At 37.7% G+C, this 12,851-nt stretch overlaps 3 protein-coding genes across 3 annotated transcripts; all 3 read left to right on the top strand.

Annotated features, from left to right (window-relative positions):
- The first annotated feature begins 2,343 nt into the window (after nucleotides 1-2,343).
- Nucleotides 2,344-3,609, top strand: LOC131311149 (glutathione S-transferase U17-like). Its single transcript, XM_058338483.1, has 2 exons — nucleotides 2,344-2,739; nucleotides 3,103-3,609. Exons 1-2 carry the CDS (start codon nucleotides 2,428-2,430, stop codon nucleotides 3,466-3,468), a joined length of 678 nt encoding a protein of 225 aa, XP_058194466.1. The 5' UTR covers nucleotides 2,344-2,427; the 3' UTR covers nucleotides 3,469-3,609.
- Nucleotides 3,610-5,527: 1,918 nt separating this feature from the next.
- LOC131310965 (glutathione S-transferase U17-like) lies at nucleotides 5,528-6,842 on the top strand. The gene is made up of 2 exons (XM_058338246.1): nucleotides 5,528-5,896; nucleotides 6,286-6,842. Exons 1-2 carry the CDS (start codon nucleotides 5,585-5,587, stop codon nucleotides 6,652-6,654), a joined length of 681 nt encoding a protein of 226 aa, XP_058194229.1. The 5' UTR covers nucleotides 5,528-5,584; the 3' UTR covers nucleotides 6,655-6,842.
- A 4,704-nt stretch (nucleotides 6,843-11,546) lies between these two features.
- LOC131309409 (uncharacterized) lies at nucleotides 11,547-12,396 on the top strand. Its single transcript, XM_058336051.1, has 2 exons — nucleotides 11,547-12,075; nucleotides 12,118-12,396. Exons 1-2 carry the CDS (start codon nucleotides 11,833-11,835, stop codon nucleotides 12,394-12,396), a joined length of 522 nt encoding a protein of 173 aa, XP_058192034.1. The 5' UTR covers nucleotides 11,547-11,832.
- The last annotated feature ends 455 nt before the right edge of the window (nucleotides 12,397-12,851 follow it).

Genomic DNA, 12,851 nt, shown 5'->3' on the forward strand with positions numbered 1-12,851 from the left:
TGCGCGTGTCATACCAACACGTACGTGGGTCAACGGTCAAGTTTTGACTGTTGACCACCATTTGTCCGTTTGACCTGCGGGCGCGGGTTTGGGTGAAGCGCGCGTATGTACCACCTACTCATGCGTTGGTCAATGGTCAAAGCTTGACCATTGACCAACACCTGTCAAGTTGATCTGCGCGCACAGGCTTTAAACCGTCACGTTCTGGTAGGGTTTTTGGCTAAGGTTAGAGGTTCAAGGGTTTTTTAAACACTCAAAACTCAAATACTTATCATTTCCGGAGTGTTCTTGATCCGTTTCATCATTGGTGAATCAAATAGCGTAAGTATATTAATCTGGAAGCCCAGTCTGGGGTGTCTACAGATTTCAGCTGTGTTTATTGCTTATTGCGGGTTTGACCTGGGAGTCCATTGAGATTATCTATTACCTGGACCTAGATTGGTTCCTAATCTAGCCGTTTCGTCGGTCCTGCTTCTTGTGGGGGTGTTTGTGTTGACGTCTTGGTAGTTTTCGTTTATGCTTGTATTATTGATGAAATTTGTATTGCCTTCGGGCTTTTGATATGAAATTGACATGCAGTTTAAAAAAAAAAAAAATCATAATAGGAGACTTAAGCCCGACCTCCACACTGAGCATAATGCCAAGATCTTCCCGCCTATTACCCGAAATATTACCATAGTCATAGATAAGGTTTGTTTGATAATTCAAATTCATTACTTAAAATTGATTGAATCAAGTAATAAGTCATTAAGTATTTTCATAACCACATTTTATACTACTTAAAAAATTAAGTTCCTCTTAAAATTAATGTAGGCTTAAAATTTGATAAAAATTATTTAGTTTTGAGCGACTTAATTCTAACTGAATTTTTGCATTCAACTCTTTCCTCCTTTACCACTACCCTCCAAACCACCGCCACAATTATTGTCGTCACCACTAGTCCACCACTCTAGCCACCACTACGGCACTATCACCACCACTGCTTGCACCACTACCATCACTCCCACCACCGTCGCCACTACCATCATGACTCCACCACTACCACAAACACGTTGCCGCCGCCGCCACTACTACCACCACCACTCCAACTCTAGTACCACTACCACACTCCACCACCACCGCCACGCCCACCACCACTCCAACCCCATCACCATCACTACCACCTAGTCACCACCACCATCACCACTTCACCTAGACCACCACCACCACCACCACAAGAACCACTCCACCATTGCCATCACAATTACCACTACCATAAATACATGGTGACCACTAGTAAAATTAAAAGTGCAACACTATAGATAATGGAACTTAAACTATTTCATCATTTGTTTTAATTGAGTGCTTAATATATATATATATATATCAAACAGTTTTTTAGTTTAAAAAATTCAGCATTCAATTTTTAATACTTAATTTTTCATCTTTTAACTTTCACTTTTATCAAACACCAGTCTTAAACCTGGTACGACTATGTTATCTATCTCAGTCGATAATATAATTTATCCTAACATTATATAGCTCCTAAAAAAATTAATGGAGCTGCTCAAATAGTCAAAGTACTATCTGCAATTTTTCTATTTTTTAAACAACTAAGGAAAAAACAGAGTACTTTTGTAAAAATAAAATGAAAAAAACTAGTACAAAAAGAAGTAAACCTTTTTTTTTTGATCCGAAAAGAAGTAAACCTTGCAGTCTCATTCTCATAGTACCCTTTTTTTTAAATTAGTTTTATAATCTTGTTCTCATAGTACTTGGAAATTACTTTTCAATTATGTAGTGACATCTTGGGTGACGCACATTGCTCCTAAGCCATCACCTTTGAATTGTTTCCTTTCCGGTCAATGCATGTATTTTTGTGTTTTCCCTCCCCCAAGAAATGTCAATATATATATATATATATATATACACACACACACACATACAGTCAGTCTCCCATGAGGGGGTCCTCATTTTAGTTAAAATGCGGACCTCCTCATTTCTTCCATTTTTCGATCGAATTTTGATGATTCGAGCCGCTCAATGTGTTCAGAACATGATTTTAAAGGTGTTCGCGAGAAATCAGCAAAAAAAAAGAAAAGGGAAGAGCTTCATCCGAGCAGTTTTTATTTGAACCGTTAGATAAAAAATAAACAAAAACTGCTCGGATGAAGCCCTTCCTGGTCTTTTTTTTTTACTGATTTCTTGTGGGTACCCTTAAAATCACGTTCTGAACACATTGAGCGGCTCGGATCATCGAAATTCAATCGGAAAATGGAAGGTCCGCATTTTATTAAAATGAGATGGTTCTTACGGGAGACGGACTAATATATATATATATCCAAACTACTAACCTCATCTCACAATCTACATCAAAAGATTTAACAATTCTTAACTCTTCATTCAACCAATACTCAGTCCCATTCCCATAGTGCTATAGTTTTAGCCATGGCCGGTGTAAAGCTTATAGGAGCCCGTCCAAGCCCGTTCGTGATCCGGGTTGAAATTGCCCTCAACCTAAAATCGATCGACTATGAGTTTTCTGAAGAGATATACGGTTGCTTTAGCAAGCTTCTCCTGAAATCGAACCCCGTTCACAAAAAAATACCGGTTCTCATTCATGATGACAAGGCTATTTGTGAGTCCCTTATCATTGTCCAATACATTGATGAGGTATGGACGTCTGGTCACTCTATACTTCCTTCTGATCCGTATGATCGTGCCACTGCACGATTCTGGGCAGCGTATATTGATGAGAAGGTGCGAGTTTTTCGATTTGGCTAACATTCTTGAATTGAAGAGATTTAATTTATTTATTTTATCACCCTCTAATTAATTGATCAGCAAATTGTTCGTTTTCAATCTACCGAGCTATCGGCAAGACAATGGAATTCAGAATTACTATGAATATAGGATTTCCTACAAAAAGATGTGTAATTTTTGGATAAAAAATAAAGTACTTTCGTGCATAACTCAATTGTGCACACAAATACTTTATTTTATAATCCGTTAATTGCACGTGTTTTTGTGGGGTACGCTTAAACTGGGTTGGAGGGAGAGTATGATTTTTGTTTACCAGATAGAAATTAAATATTACTGCCTTCTATATTCAAATGGTTGCAGTGTTTTTCATCCCTAAGCGAACTTCGGCTGGCGAAAGGAGAAAACGAGAAATTAGCAGCAGCAAATCGCCTTTTTGAAATGTTGGTCTTGTTAGAAGAAGTCTTTGTCGACAATTGCAGTACTGAAGGGGGAAAAGGTTTCTTTGGTGGGGATAAAATTGGGTACCTTGATATAGCACTTGGGGGCTTCTTGGGGTGGCTGAAGGCGGCGGAGAAGCTCGTCAGCATGAAGCTGCTAGATGAAAAACGGACGCCGGAGCTGATGGGGTGGGCTGAGAGATTTATTGCAGATAATGCAGTGAAGGGTGTTATTCCAGAGACTGAGGAGCTTTTGGAATTCGCCAAGAAGTATCTGCCAAAAGCATAGGCATTTTATTGTCGAAATAATCATTCTCAGAATTTCTCTATGTTTATCTTGTTCAAAAAAAAAAAATTAAAAGAATTGCTGTATTTTTTTTTACTAAGAATTTCCAAAGTACCAAAAAAAATGTTGGTTTTAATAAATTATTCTGTCTTAAGCCATATTTACAGACAAGCTAACCAAAGTGCAGACCACTTAGCAAGCATGGGAGTGAAGCAAGTATGGAGGACTTGATGGTTACGAAGGAACCTCCACAATCTATTTGGCATTTTGTCTTAGAAGATGGCCTAGCTAGGAATTGGCTGGTTCAGGGATTAGACTAGTCCACTTTTATTGTGTGTTTTATGCGTTGGACAATTAATTAATGGTTGTACTGAACTATATATCATTTTTCGCTGTTTTGAATGTTTAATTTTAGAAGTACCAAAAAAGTATGTTGGTTTTAATAGATTACTAACTTTGGCGGATTTGCTGAACTCGAATACTTCATTTGATTTGGATGTGTTAGCTGTCTCCCTGTGTGTAATAATAGGTCTATGTAACAGCTGTATTAGTTGAACACAGTAGCTTGTACTCTTTATATTCAGTCATTTATGAATTTCTTACTGATTTCTCCAAAACAAGTTCGATCAAGACTGTTTATTAAGTCGTCAAGCTTTACCTTTTCTCTATTTTTTTTGGTAAATTTCTTTTCCATTGAAAAACCAAACAACATACAAGGGAGAGTCCCTACGTCCCAACACCAAAACAGAACCTGCCTAAACAAGTACAACTTAAACAAACATACAAAGACTAGTCAAACTAGCTAGCTAGGCACAAGAAAGTACAATTGATGAGGGAATAATATGCCAAGCCAAACAAAACAGCCCGCCTATTCTCATCTGACTTCTTCTCACATGACGCCAGGAAAAGATGCAAGCTCTCAATTACGTGGTCCGTTCTGCTAAGGTTTTAATTTTTTATGCTTTGTTTGGTTTGCTTTTTGAAAGAAAAAAAAATTCAACTCAAAAAATACTTATTACCTCTACTTTCAATTATTACTCTTATTTCTCTTTCCACTTATTATCCCGATCTCCAATTATTATTCTCATTCTCCCTCTATCTCTCTCCACTCATTACCTCAATCTCCAATTATTACTCTAATTTCTCTCTTCACTCGGTACTCCAAAAATCAAACTCAAAAATTCTCAAATATCCATCCAAACACAGCATTAAGTACTTATTTTTTATTTTACGAGACATGTCATTTTTCACAATACATCACATTTAATTCAAAAATAAGTACTTGTTTGAAAAAACGGGACTGTAGGTGACTTTAGCAATGAGATCTGAGGAACTGAGAGTTTGTATTTGAAAAATCCTCCTATTACGTTCCAGAGACTGTTCGGTTTGTGGCCAAGGCTAAGTGGTTTTTGGTGAACTGGCCTCAGCTCAACCGGTTCAGCTTTGCCCGGCCTTTGCCTTGGCCATCCGAGATTCACTTGACCTTCCGCGAGCCAACTGGCCGCCTTTGGTTCTTGGCCACCCAGTCGTGCTTCTGGATCAAGTCCGGCCTTGACCACTCGGCCCAGGCCACACCCGACTTCTTGGGCACCCGGCTTTGACATGCTCGGGTTCAAGCAACCGGATTTGGTACACCCGTGCTCGGGCAACCAGTCCTGGCCGCATCCGGCCTCGGCTACTTGGTTTTGGGCACACCCAATTTTAGGCAGAAATTCTTGCCCTCTACTCATTTTATAACAAGTTGGTAAAATTTGTGAGTCAATGATAGACAAACATCTACTTAACTAGACTATTTACTTCTTAATAAAATCTTTTTTTTTTTTTTGAAAGGTTAATAAAATCTAAGTCAAACAAGAATTGGGCATTTCTTTATGGGTGCCTTTCTTTATACGTATTATTATTATGGTGTGACATCATGGGTTACGCATGCATATATATATATATATATATATATATATATATATATATATATATATATATATATATATATATATATATATATATTCTCCTAGAAGCCGTCCCCCCCAAGTCTTATACACCTATATATAAACAATCACAATCTTAAGTTTCTCTCAATCCAAATCAAAAGAATCCTACATTCATAGTTCTACTTTTGGCCATGGCCAGTGTAAGGCTTATAGGAGGGCGTGCAAGCCCATTTGTGAACCGGGTTCAAATTGCTCTCAACTTAAAATCGATTGACTATGAGTTCTTGCAAGAGAAATTTGGTTCCAAAAGCGAGCTTCTCCTCAAATCGAACCCGATTCACAAAAAAATACCGGTTCTTATTCACGAAGACAGAGCTATTTGCGAGTCCCTCATCATTGTTCAGTACATCGACGAGACATGGACGTCAGGACCTTCTATTTTGCCTTCTGATTCCTATGATCGTGCTACTGCACAATTCTGGGCGGCCTATATTGACGAGAAGGTATGGTTTTTTTCAATTTGACTAAATGTGCTTAAAAGGGTAGAGAAAGAAACAATTCTCATACGTAAAGGATTCAAATGACAGTTTTTTTGTATGATGAAGCATTATCGATTGGAGAGTTGGACTAAAATCTTATTATGAGAATAAATTATATACACTGGCGGTATAAATATTTATTTTTTCCAAATCAATTACATTGCGACACATCGTCAAAACAGTGGTCCCAAAACAGTTTAGTAGTAACGAAACTGTTATTTGGGCCCAAAATCTGCCTAAAAATATTGAGTCCTGTTTCTACTTGTCACCAGGCTAATGCAGTGATTCATTTCAGTAGCCTCCACTAAGTAAGTAGTTGACTTTCGAACACGTTCCTTTTCAAATTGTTGCAGTGTACACCAAACTTGAGGGCTCTTCGAGCGGCGAAAGGAGAAGAAGAGAAATCGGAAGCGTCAAATCGGCTTTTCGAAATGTGGATCTTGTTAGAAGAAGTTCTTGTCAAGCGCAGTGAAGGGGGAAAAGGCTTCTTTGGTGGCGACAAAATCGGGTACGTTGACATAGCACTTGGGTGTTCCTTGGGGTGGCTGAAGGCGATGGAGAAGCTATTGGGTGTGAAGCTGCTCAACGCTGAAAAGACGCCGGAGCTAGTGCGGTGGGCCGAGAGGTTCTGTGCAGATGATGCAGTGAAGGGTGTTATTCCAGAAACTGAGGAGCTTTTAGAATTCTCCAAGAATTTTATACCAAAAGTCTTAGTCTCCTAATCGACATGGTTGAAATTTCGGTCACTTGGAAAGTCTGGAATATAGGAAGCTTTTTATTGTGACAGATGAACTTCTTCGTTCTTTTGGTGTTTTCAATTTCGTTCTACGTACTATGAATGAAAGCATTGAAGTACGAGTCGAGTATAATTATTAATACTCCGTAACTGCGCCAAAAATAGCGGGGAGGCTTAATTATCCATCCTCAAATATCATCAAACTTAAGTATTCATCCTCCATATTTTGAACAGTTATGATTTCATCCTTGTTTTTTTTTTATACCAAAAGTGCCCCTAATATATATATATATATATATATATATATATATATATATATACCAGAAAATGAGACCAAAACATAATCTTTCCCATCCCATCCCACGATTTCCGTTCAATCTCTAAAATTATGGATCCCAAAAATTCGGGTGGGATTATATATAAGTAAGCATCTCTCTCTCTCTCTCTCTCCAAAGTCCTCCATTCGTCCTCCATAAACAGCCGCCGCCATTCACACGTCCTCCGATGGGCGGCGATCTACTCATCGTCCGATGTCTTCCGCTCTATCACCGCCATTTCCCTCCTCCCTCTCGTCGATCAATCATCCTCCGTTGTCATCAATGAAGCCGACACTATTGCTGCCGTTTCCCTCCTCCCTCTCGTCGATCAATCATCCTCCGTCGTCATCAATGAAGCCGACAGAAATCTTCCTTCGGTACCGTTGCTGTCGACCGATTCCCTCCTCCCTTTCGCCAATCAATCATCTTCTATCGTCAATGAAGTTTAACGGAGAAGTGGGCGTTATCGTTGTCGCCGGAGCAAATCTTCAAGATGTAGTGATTTGAAGTTTTTTTTTGTTTATATGGTTTGGGTATTCATGGTTTATTAACCATGAATCGGCGATTGAATATTCATGTTTTTTTTCTTGTCTTGTTTGTTGATTTTTTATATTTATGGCTTGTTTGGGTATTCTTACCATGATTATTAATGAAGGTTTCCATGACAATACACAGATTGAATGGTTTTTTGTTTATTTGAACCATTTACCATGAAATATTTGTTCGAATCATGGGATATTAATCGTGTTCACGTAGTAATCGTCATGGTAATTTAACCATGTAATGTCATGGTAATTTAACCATGTAACGGTTAGAATATGTCATGTTATATATTTTTTTACGGTAATTTAGCCATGTTCCATGTAATAAGATCAATGAAAAATATGACTTTCTGTTATCTGGTTGGCCAACTCGAAGAATGAAGAAAAAATACAAATATGTGGTCAACTTATCGTGTTATATTCCTAAAAATAAGTAATCAATCATATTGAATTTATAGGAAAATAATCCAATCCAATCCCACTAAATTGGGAAAACAATCAAATCCAATCCCACTAAATTAGGAAAGCAATATAACATTGAATTAGGAAAATAATCCAATCCAATCCCACTAAATTAGAAAAGCAATATAACATAATATATGTATATCATAGTGAAAAGGGTAAGAAATGTAATTCACACACTAAAAGGATGAAAACATAAGTATGAAAAAAGGACGGGATGAATTCTTACATGACATGAATAAAGAGGATGAATATTTAAATATTCAAAAATAGCGTTTACCGGAGGTAACAAAAGCGTAGGTAAAGAGTGTTGTTACCGGCGGTAATAAAAAACTGCCGCAAAAGGTAATTATTAATGGCGGTAATGTGGAAAACTGCCGCTAATAATGGCGGTATATAATTCAAATATTATTATTTTGTCATTGTAGTGCCAAATTGGATTCACAATAACCAATCTTCAAATAAAATACTCGTAAACAGACTCAGATTCAAATGCAATTTTAACAATTCAAACTTGCCTCGTAGAATTTGGAGGCGAGGTGGTGAATGAGGGAGATTTTTCCAACTCTTTTCCAAAACTTGATTCATTAATGCCTTGATGAATCAGGTACAATGCTTGTTTACGTATTCCACATGCTTCTTTGAGCATCTAAGCATCAGTGTATGTATCTTCTTCTTCTTGGGAGGCCATTTCCGAATAAGATAGCTCCGTCATGTCTCACAAATCTTCCGAGTCAACTAATACTTTCATTGGAATACTCTAATTTCCATAGTTTCTTTATAAACGAGAAACTCGAGGCATGTAAAAATTGCTTGGGTTGACTATTTTGTGGTCTAAGACTCTTATTGCCATAGGCTAGGGATAAAAACATTTATTTTTTCCCGAGCAAAATTGCTAAAAATGGAAATCGCGGTTGAATGCGAGAAACGGTTAATTTAGTTAGGAGCTAAGTTTATAGCTAGGGACCAAAGTGAAAACATGGTAACTATTGTCAGTGAACGGAATAACTTGAATGTACAAGGGCTTGACAGTTATTACACCTTTTATTGCTACTACAGTAATACTTGTTACCTTTTAGTACTACTACTTATACCTGGATTTGCCTTCGTAACTGAAGAGACGAATTAGATACCTTGATTTGCGTTAGGCTTTCCCGCGGCTTCTATATAATCTTCGGAGAAAACTCTTTTTCAAATTACTCGCGGCGTCTTGAGGTGGTGCGTACAGCATCACCGCAGGGTTAGATTGGTTCGTTCTTGCTGGCTCCGATTTCTTTGGAGACTGAGAGGACTCGGATTATCGCATCGAAAGAGTGAGCTTCGATCACTTCTCTTCTCCAGAAGAATAAACAGAGCGAGGTTAGGAAATTTTTACACTCTTTAAGAACTTGTGTTTTTCTCCCGGTACTTCGGAAAATCTACTCTAGAATCACTTTTGGTGAATCACGAACATATTTTTTTTTGGGAGACAAATTAATCAAAGTACTAATCTTTACTGAATCAAACTCGAGATACATTTCAAAAAGAACTCTCAAATTCTCTCACTGGTTTCTTCTCGCTTTCTCACTCTTCGCTTTCCCATGATTTATACAATACATAAATCATATATTTGTCAGTGGAGCTTCTCACAGTGCATATGTTTTCATCATTTCTAAGCCATTTTGGCCCAGAAATGGAAAGCAGAAGCTGTGCTGTGCCATACACTCGGGTAGCCTGGCAACAGGTGTGGAACTATCAAGGAGTGAATGTCATGTAGCACGTGCCACCTTCGTTTCAAAAATATCAAAAATAAAATAAAAAAAATTTACATCGAAAACAATAAATATCTCAAAATATAAAAAATCTACGCATAAGCGTACTTTGGCTGAGTGGTTAATGCGTGTTCCATGTGCAAGGAACTTTTCCACCAGAGTTCAAATTTCTGTGTCACCATTTCTGTTCCTGTTTTCATAGCTCTCTCTCTCTCTCTCTCTCTCTCTCTCTCTCTCTCTCTCTCTCTCATTTTTTAATTTTTTACATAAAATCCCATAAGGTTCGTAATTTTTCTCCACTAATTGGAGAGGGCGTAACCCATTTGGGTATTAAATTCTTTTTCACAAGTTTTAGCATTTTTATAGCATGTTTCTTTACATACGTATTATGGTGGATGAGAATAGAGACAAATAAAGTGAATTCACAAACATGTCGAGAATAGATTACGGTGCCATCCGTATCCGAATCCGTATTTCGCCCCTACTTGGCAAACCATCTGAGGTGAAAATTAGCCATAAAGGTAGCCGAAAGTAGCTTCTTGAGAGCATCTCCAGCTCATCTCTCATTCTTTCTCCATTTTCGAGATCCAAAAATATATATCTTACTCAAAAAGCAAGTTCGGATAATTTGACTATTCACAAGTCTAAGCCCAATTCTCCATTTTCATCTCCAAAATTTCGGTCAAATATTTTTTCCTAATTCTTTCTTATTCTCTCCGCCATTTTATTTTTTAATCTATTACTCCCTCCGTCCCTTTTTAAGTGTCCTGCTTCGTAACTCCAACTTATTAAAAAAACATCATCATTACACCTTTCACATCAACTTTTTCCTCCACTTTTCCTACTTACCCATCGTCATTACACTTTTATTCACTAACTTTTCAAAATAAAATCTATTTTTAGGGACAAAATGGACAATGCACCAACTTTTACCCCCCTAACTTTACAAAATGGACACTTATTAAGGGACAGCCCAAAATGAAATACTGGACACAAAAAAATGGACGGAGGGAGTACTAGCATTTTTCTTTTCCAACCCACTGTTTCAATAATGACCTCCAATATGGTTCGAGAAACATATGATGTTATTTCAACACATAAATTAGACATATTCGATATTAGGCTCATTTTAAACGTATCATTAGTGTTTCTCTATGATACAATATTTTAATAAAAATCAGATATATGAAGTTAAAGTTATTTGTATCTGATTGAAATCTTGAACAAAGTGTATAGGACATATATTGGTAATATAGGACGTTGGATGGGGATTTTAAGAAAAGGGGAGAAATGGAAATGAGTCTCCGTTTGAACTTCGATGGGAGGGTCTCCAAATATCGAGAATGAGAATTGAAAGTATCTCCAATCCATCTCCAAAACTCTAAAATTGAGAATGGATATGACGTATTGAGGAGAGATTTTGTAATTTACTCTATCATTTCTTCAAATTTTGTATGATGGATCCCTCCAATATTTTCACTTAAAGTATGAAAAGTTGAAAATTTGAATAAATTATAAAATATTCATTCAATATATCACATCTATTCTCCATTTTGGAGTTTTGAACATTAGTTGGAGATGCTCTAAGTTCCAAATTTTGGAGACCCCTAGTAGAGACGGGTTGGAGCCTCGGAGGGCTTGAATTCTTCACAATAGAGTTTTGAAGTTGGGTCGGAGATGCTCTTAAGGATTTATAACGTTTTTCTGCATATATTTTGCTTTTCATTTTATCCCTCGGTAACGTTGGAGACACTAAAATCTGCAGGGATGACATTCTTTTTTCTTTTTTTCTTTTTTGTGGTAAATCAGGGATTGAAAACTTTGATATCAAAACAGAAGGGGAAGGTTGATGCCGAATTTCCTACAGGCCGCGGTGACATACTTTTTCAACGAATGGCAGATCCGAGTAGCAGTTCTACTCAGTCTGCTGCTGCAAACCGTCCTAATTCCTGCCGGTAACAGGAGAAAGTACGCGACAGCAACTTGAATCAGATTCATTCTCTGGCTTTCCTATCTAACAGCAAATTCGGTTGCGACAGTTTCACTTAGCATCCTTTCTAAATATGATAAACCTCATGACTCAAACTATGTAATGGCTGCTTTCTGGGCGCCATTTCTTCTGGTCCACCTTGGTGGTCCGGACACAATCACGGCCTTTGCGCTGGAAGACAATGAGCTATGGCTAAGGTACTTGCTTGGGCTGTTTGTTCAGTTTGGGGTACCACTTAATGTCTTCATTAGGTCCTGGGACGGATCTCCTCTCATCTATTTATCCATTCCGATTTTTGTTGCCGGAGTGGTCAAGTATGGTGAGAGGACTTGGGTTCTAAGATCCGCAAAGCAGGGATCATTTTAGAGACGCAATGCTTCCTCCCCCGGACCGAGGTCTAATTATTCAAAATTCATGGAAGAATACAGTTCAAAACAAGCTGAGGGATACAAAATTTCAACGGGAACGGTAACCCAAGGTTCGAAAGTTGTGGGCCGGTCTCAATCAGCTGTAACAGGATCTGATGATTTGGATGATGTATATTACTTCTTCAAGACTTTCAAGCGTCTCTTTGCAGATCTCATCCTCAGCTTTCAGGACCGAGAGCAGAGCCAATCGATCTTCACTCGACAGCCATGGAGCAAAGTGCTAGAATTAAGGATATGATTTAGTCAATATTTGATTTGGTCAATATCCTTAATTGTGTAATCTTATTTTATGCCATAAGTGTAGAATATTTCCATGTAATCTTGTATTCTTTCCTTGTTAATGTTTGTACTATATATATTGTACAACTACGATGAATGGAATTATCAGAAAATTACTCCACAATTGTGTTTATTTTCATGGTATCAGAGCCACCTTCAATCTCCTTTTCTTAAACTCTAGGAATTGAAGTAGGTCTTGTATTCACAATTGTTGGTGTTTCTGTTCATATCATTCCGCTGCAAAATTTTCTTCTAGTGCTGTCATGGCTGAAGTAAGTGGTGCTAAATCACCAAAGAAGAACGAATCTTCGACTATTGTGTCTGGTCTCCATATGCAGGAAACATCCTCTCTCATCACTCCGGAACGGCTGGACGGTACCAATTATGATCCAAAAGCAAATTTAGCCACAACCC

Source organism: Rhododendron vialii, chromosome 12a (assembly GCF_030253575.1).
Source record: "Rhododendron vialii isolate Sample 1 chromosome 12a, ASM3025357v1".
NCBI classification, from domain to species: Eukaryota; Viridiplantae; Streptophyta; class Magnoliopsida; order Ericales; family Ericaceae; genus Rhododendron; species Rhododendron vialii.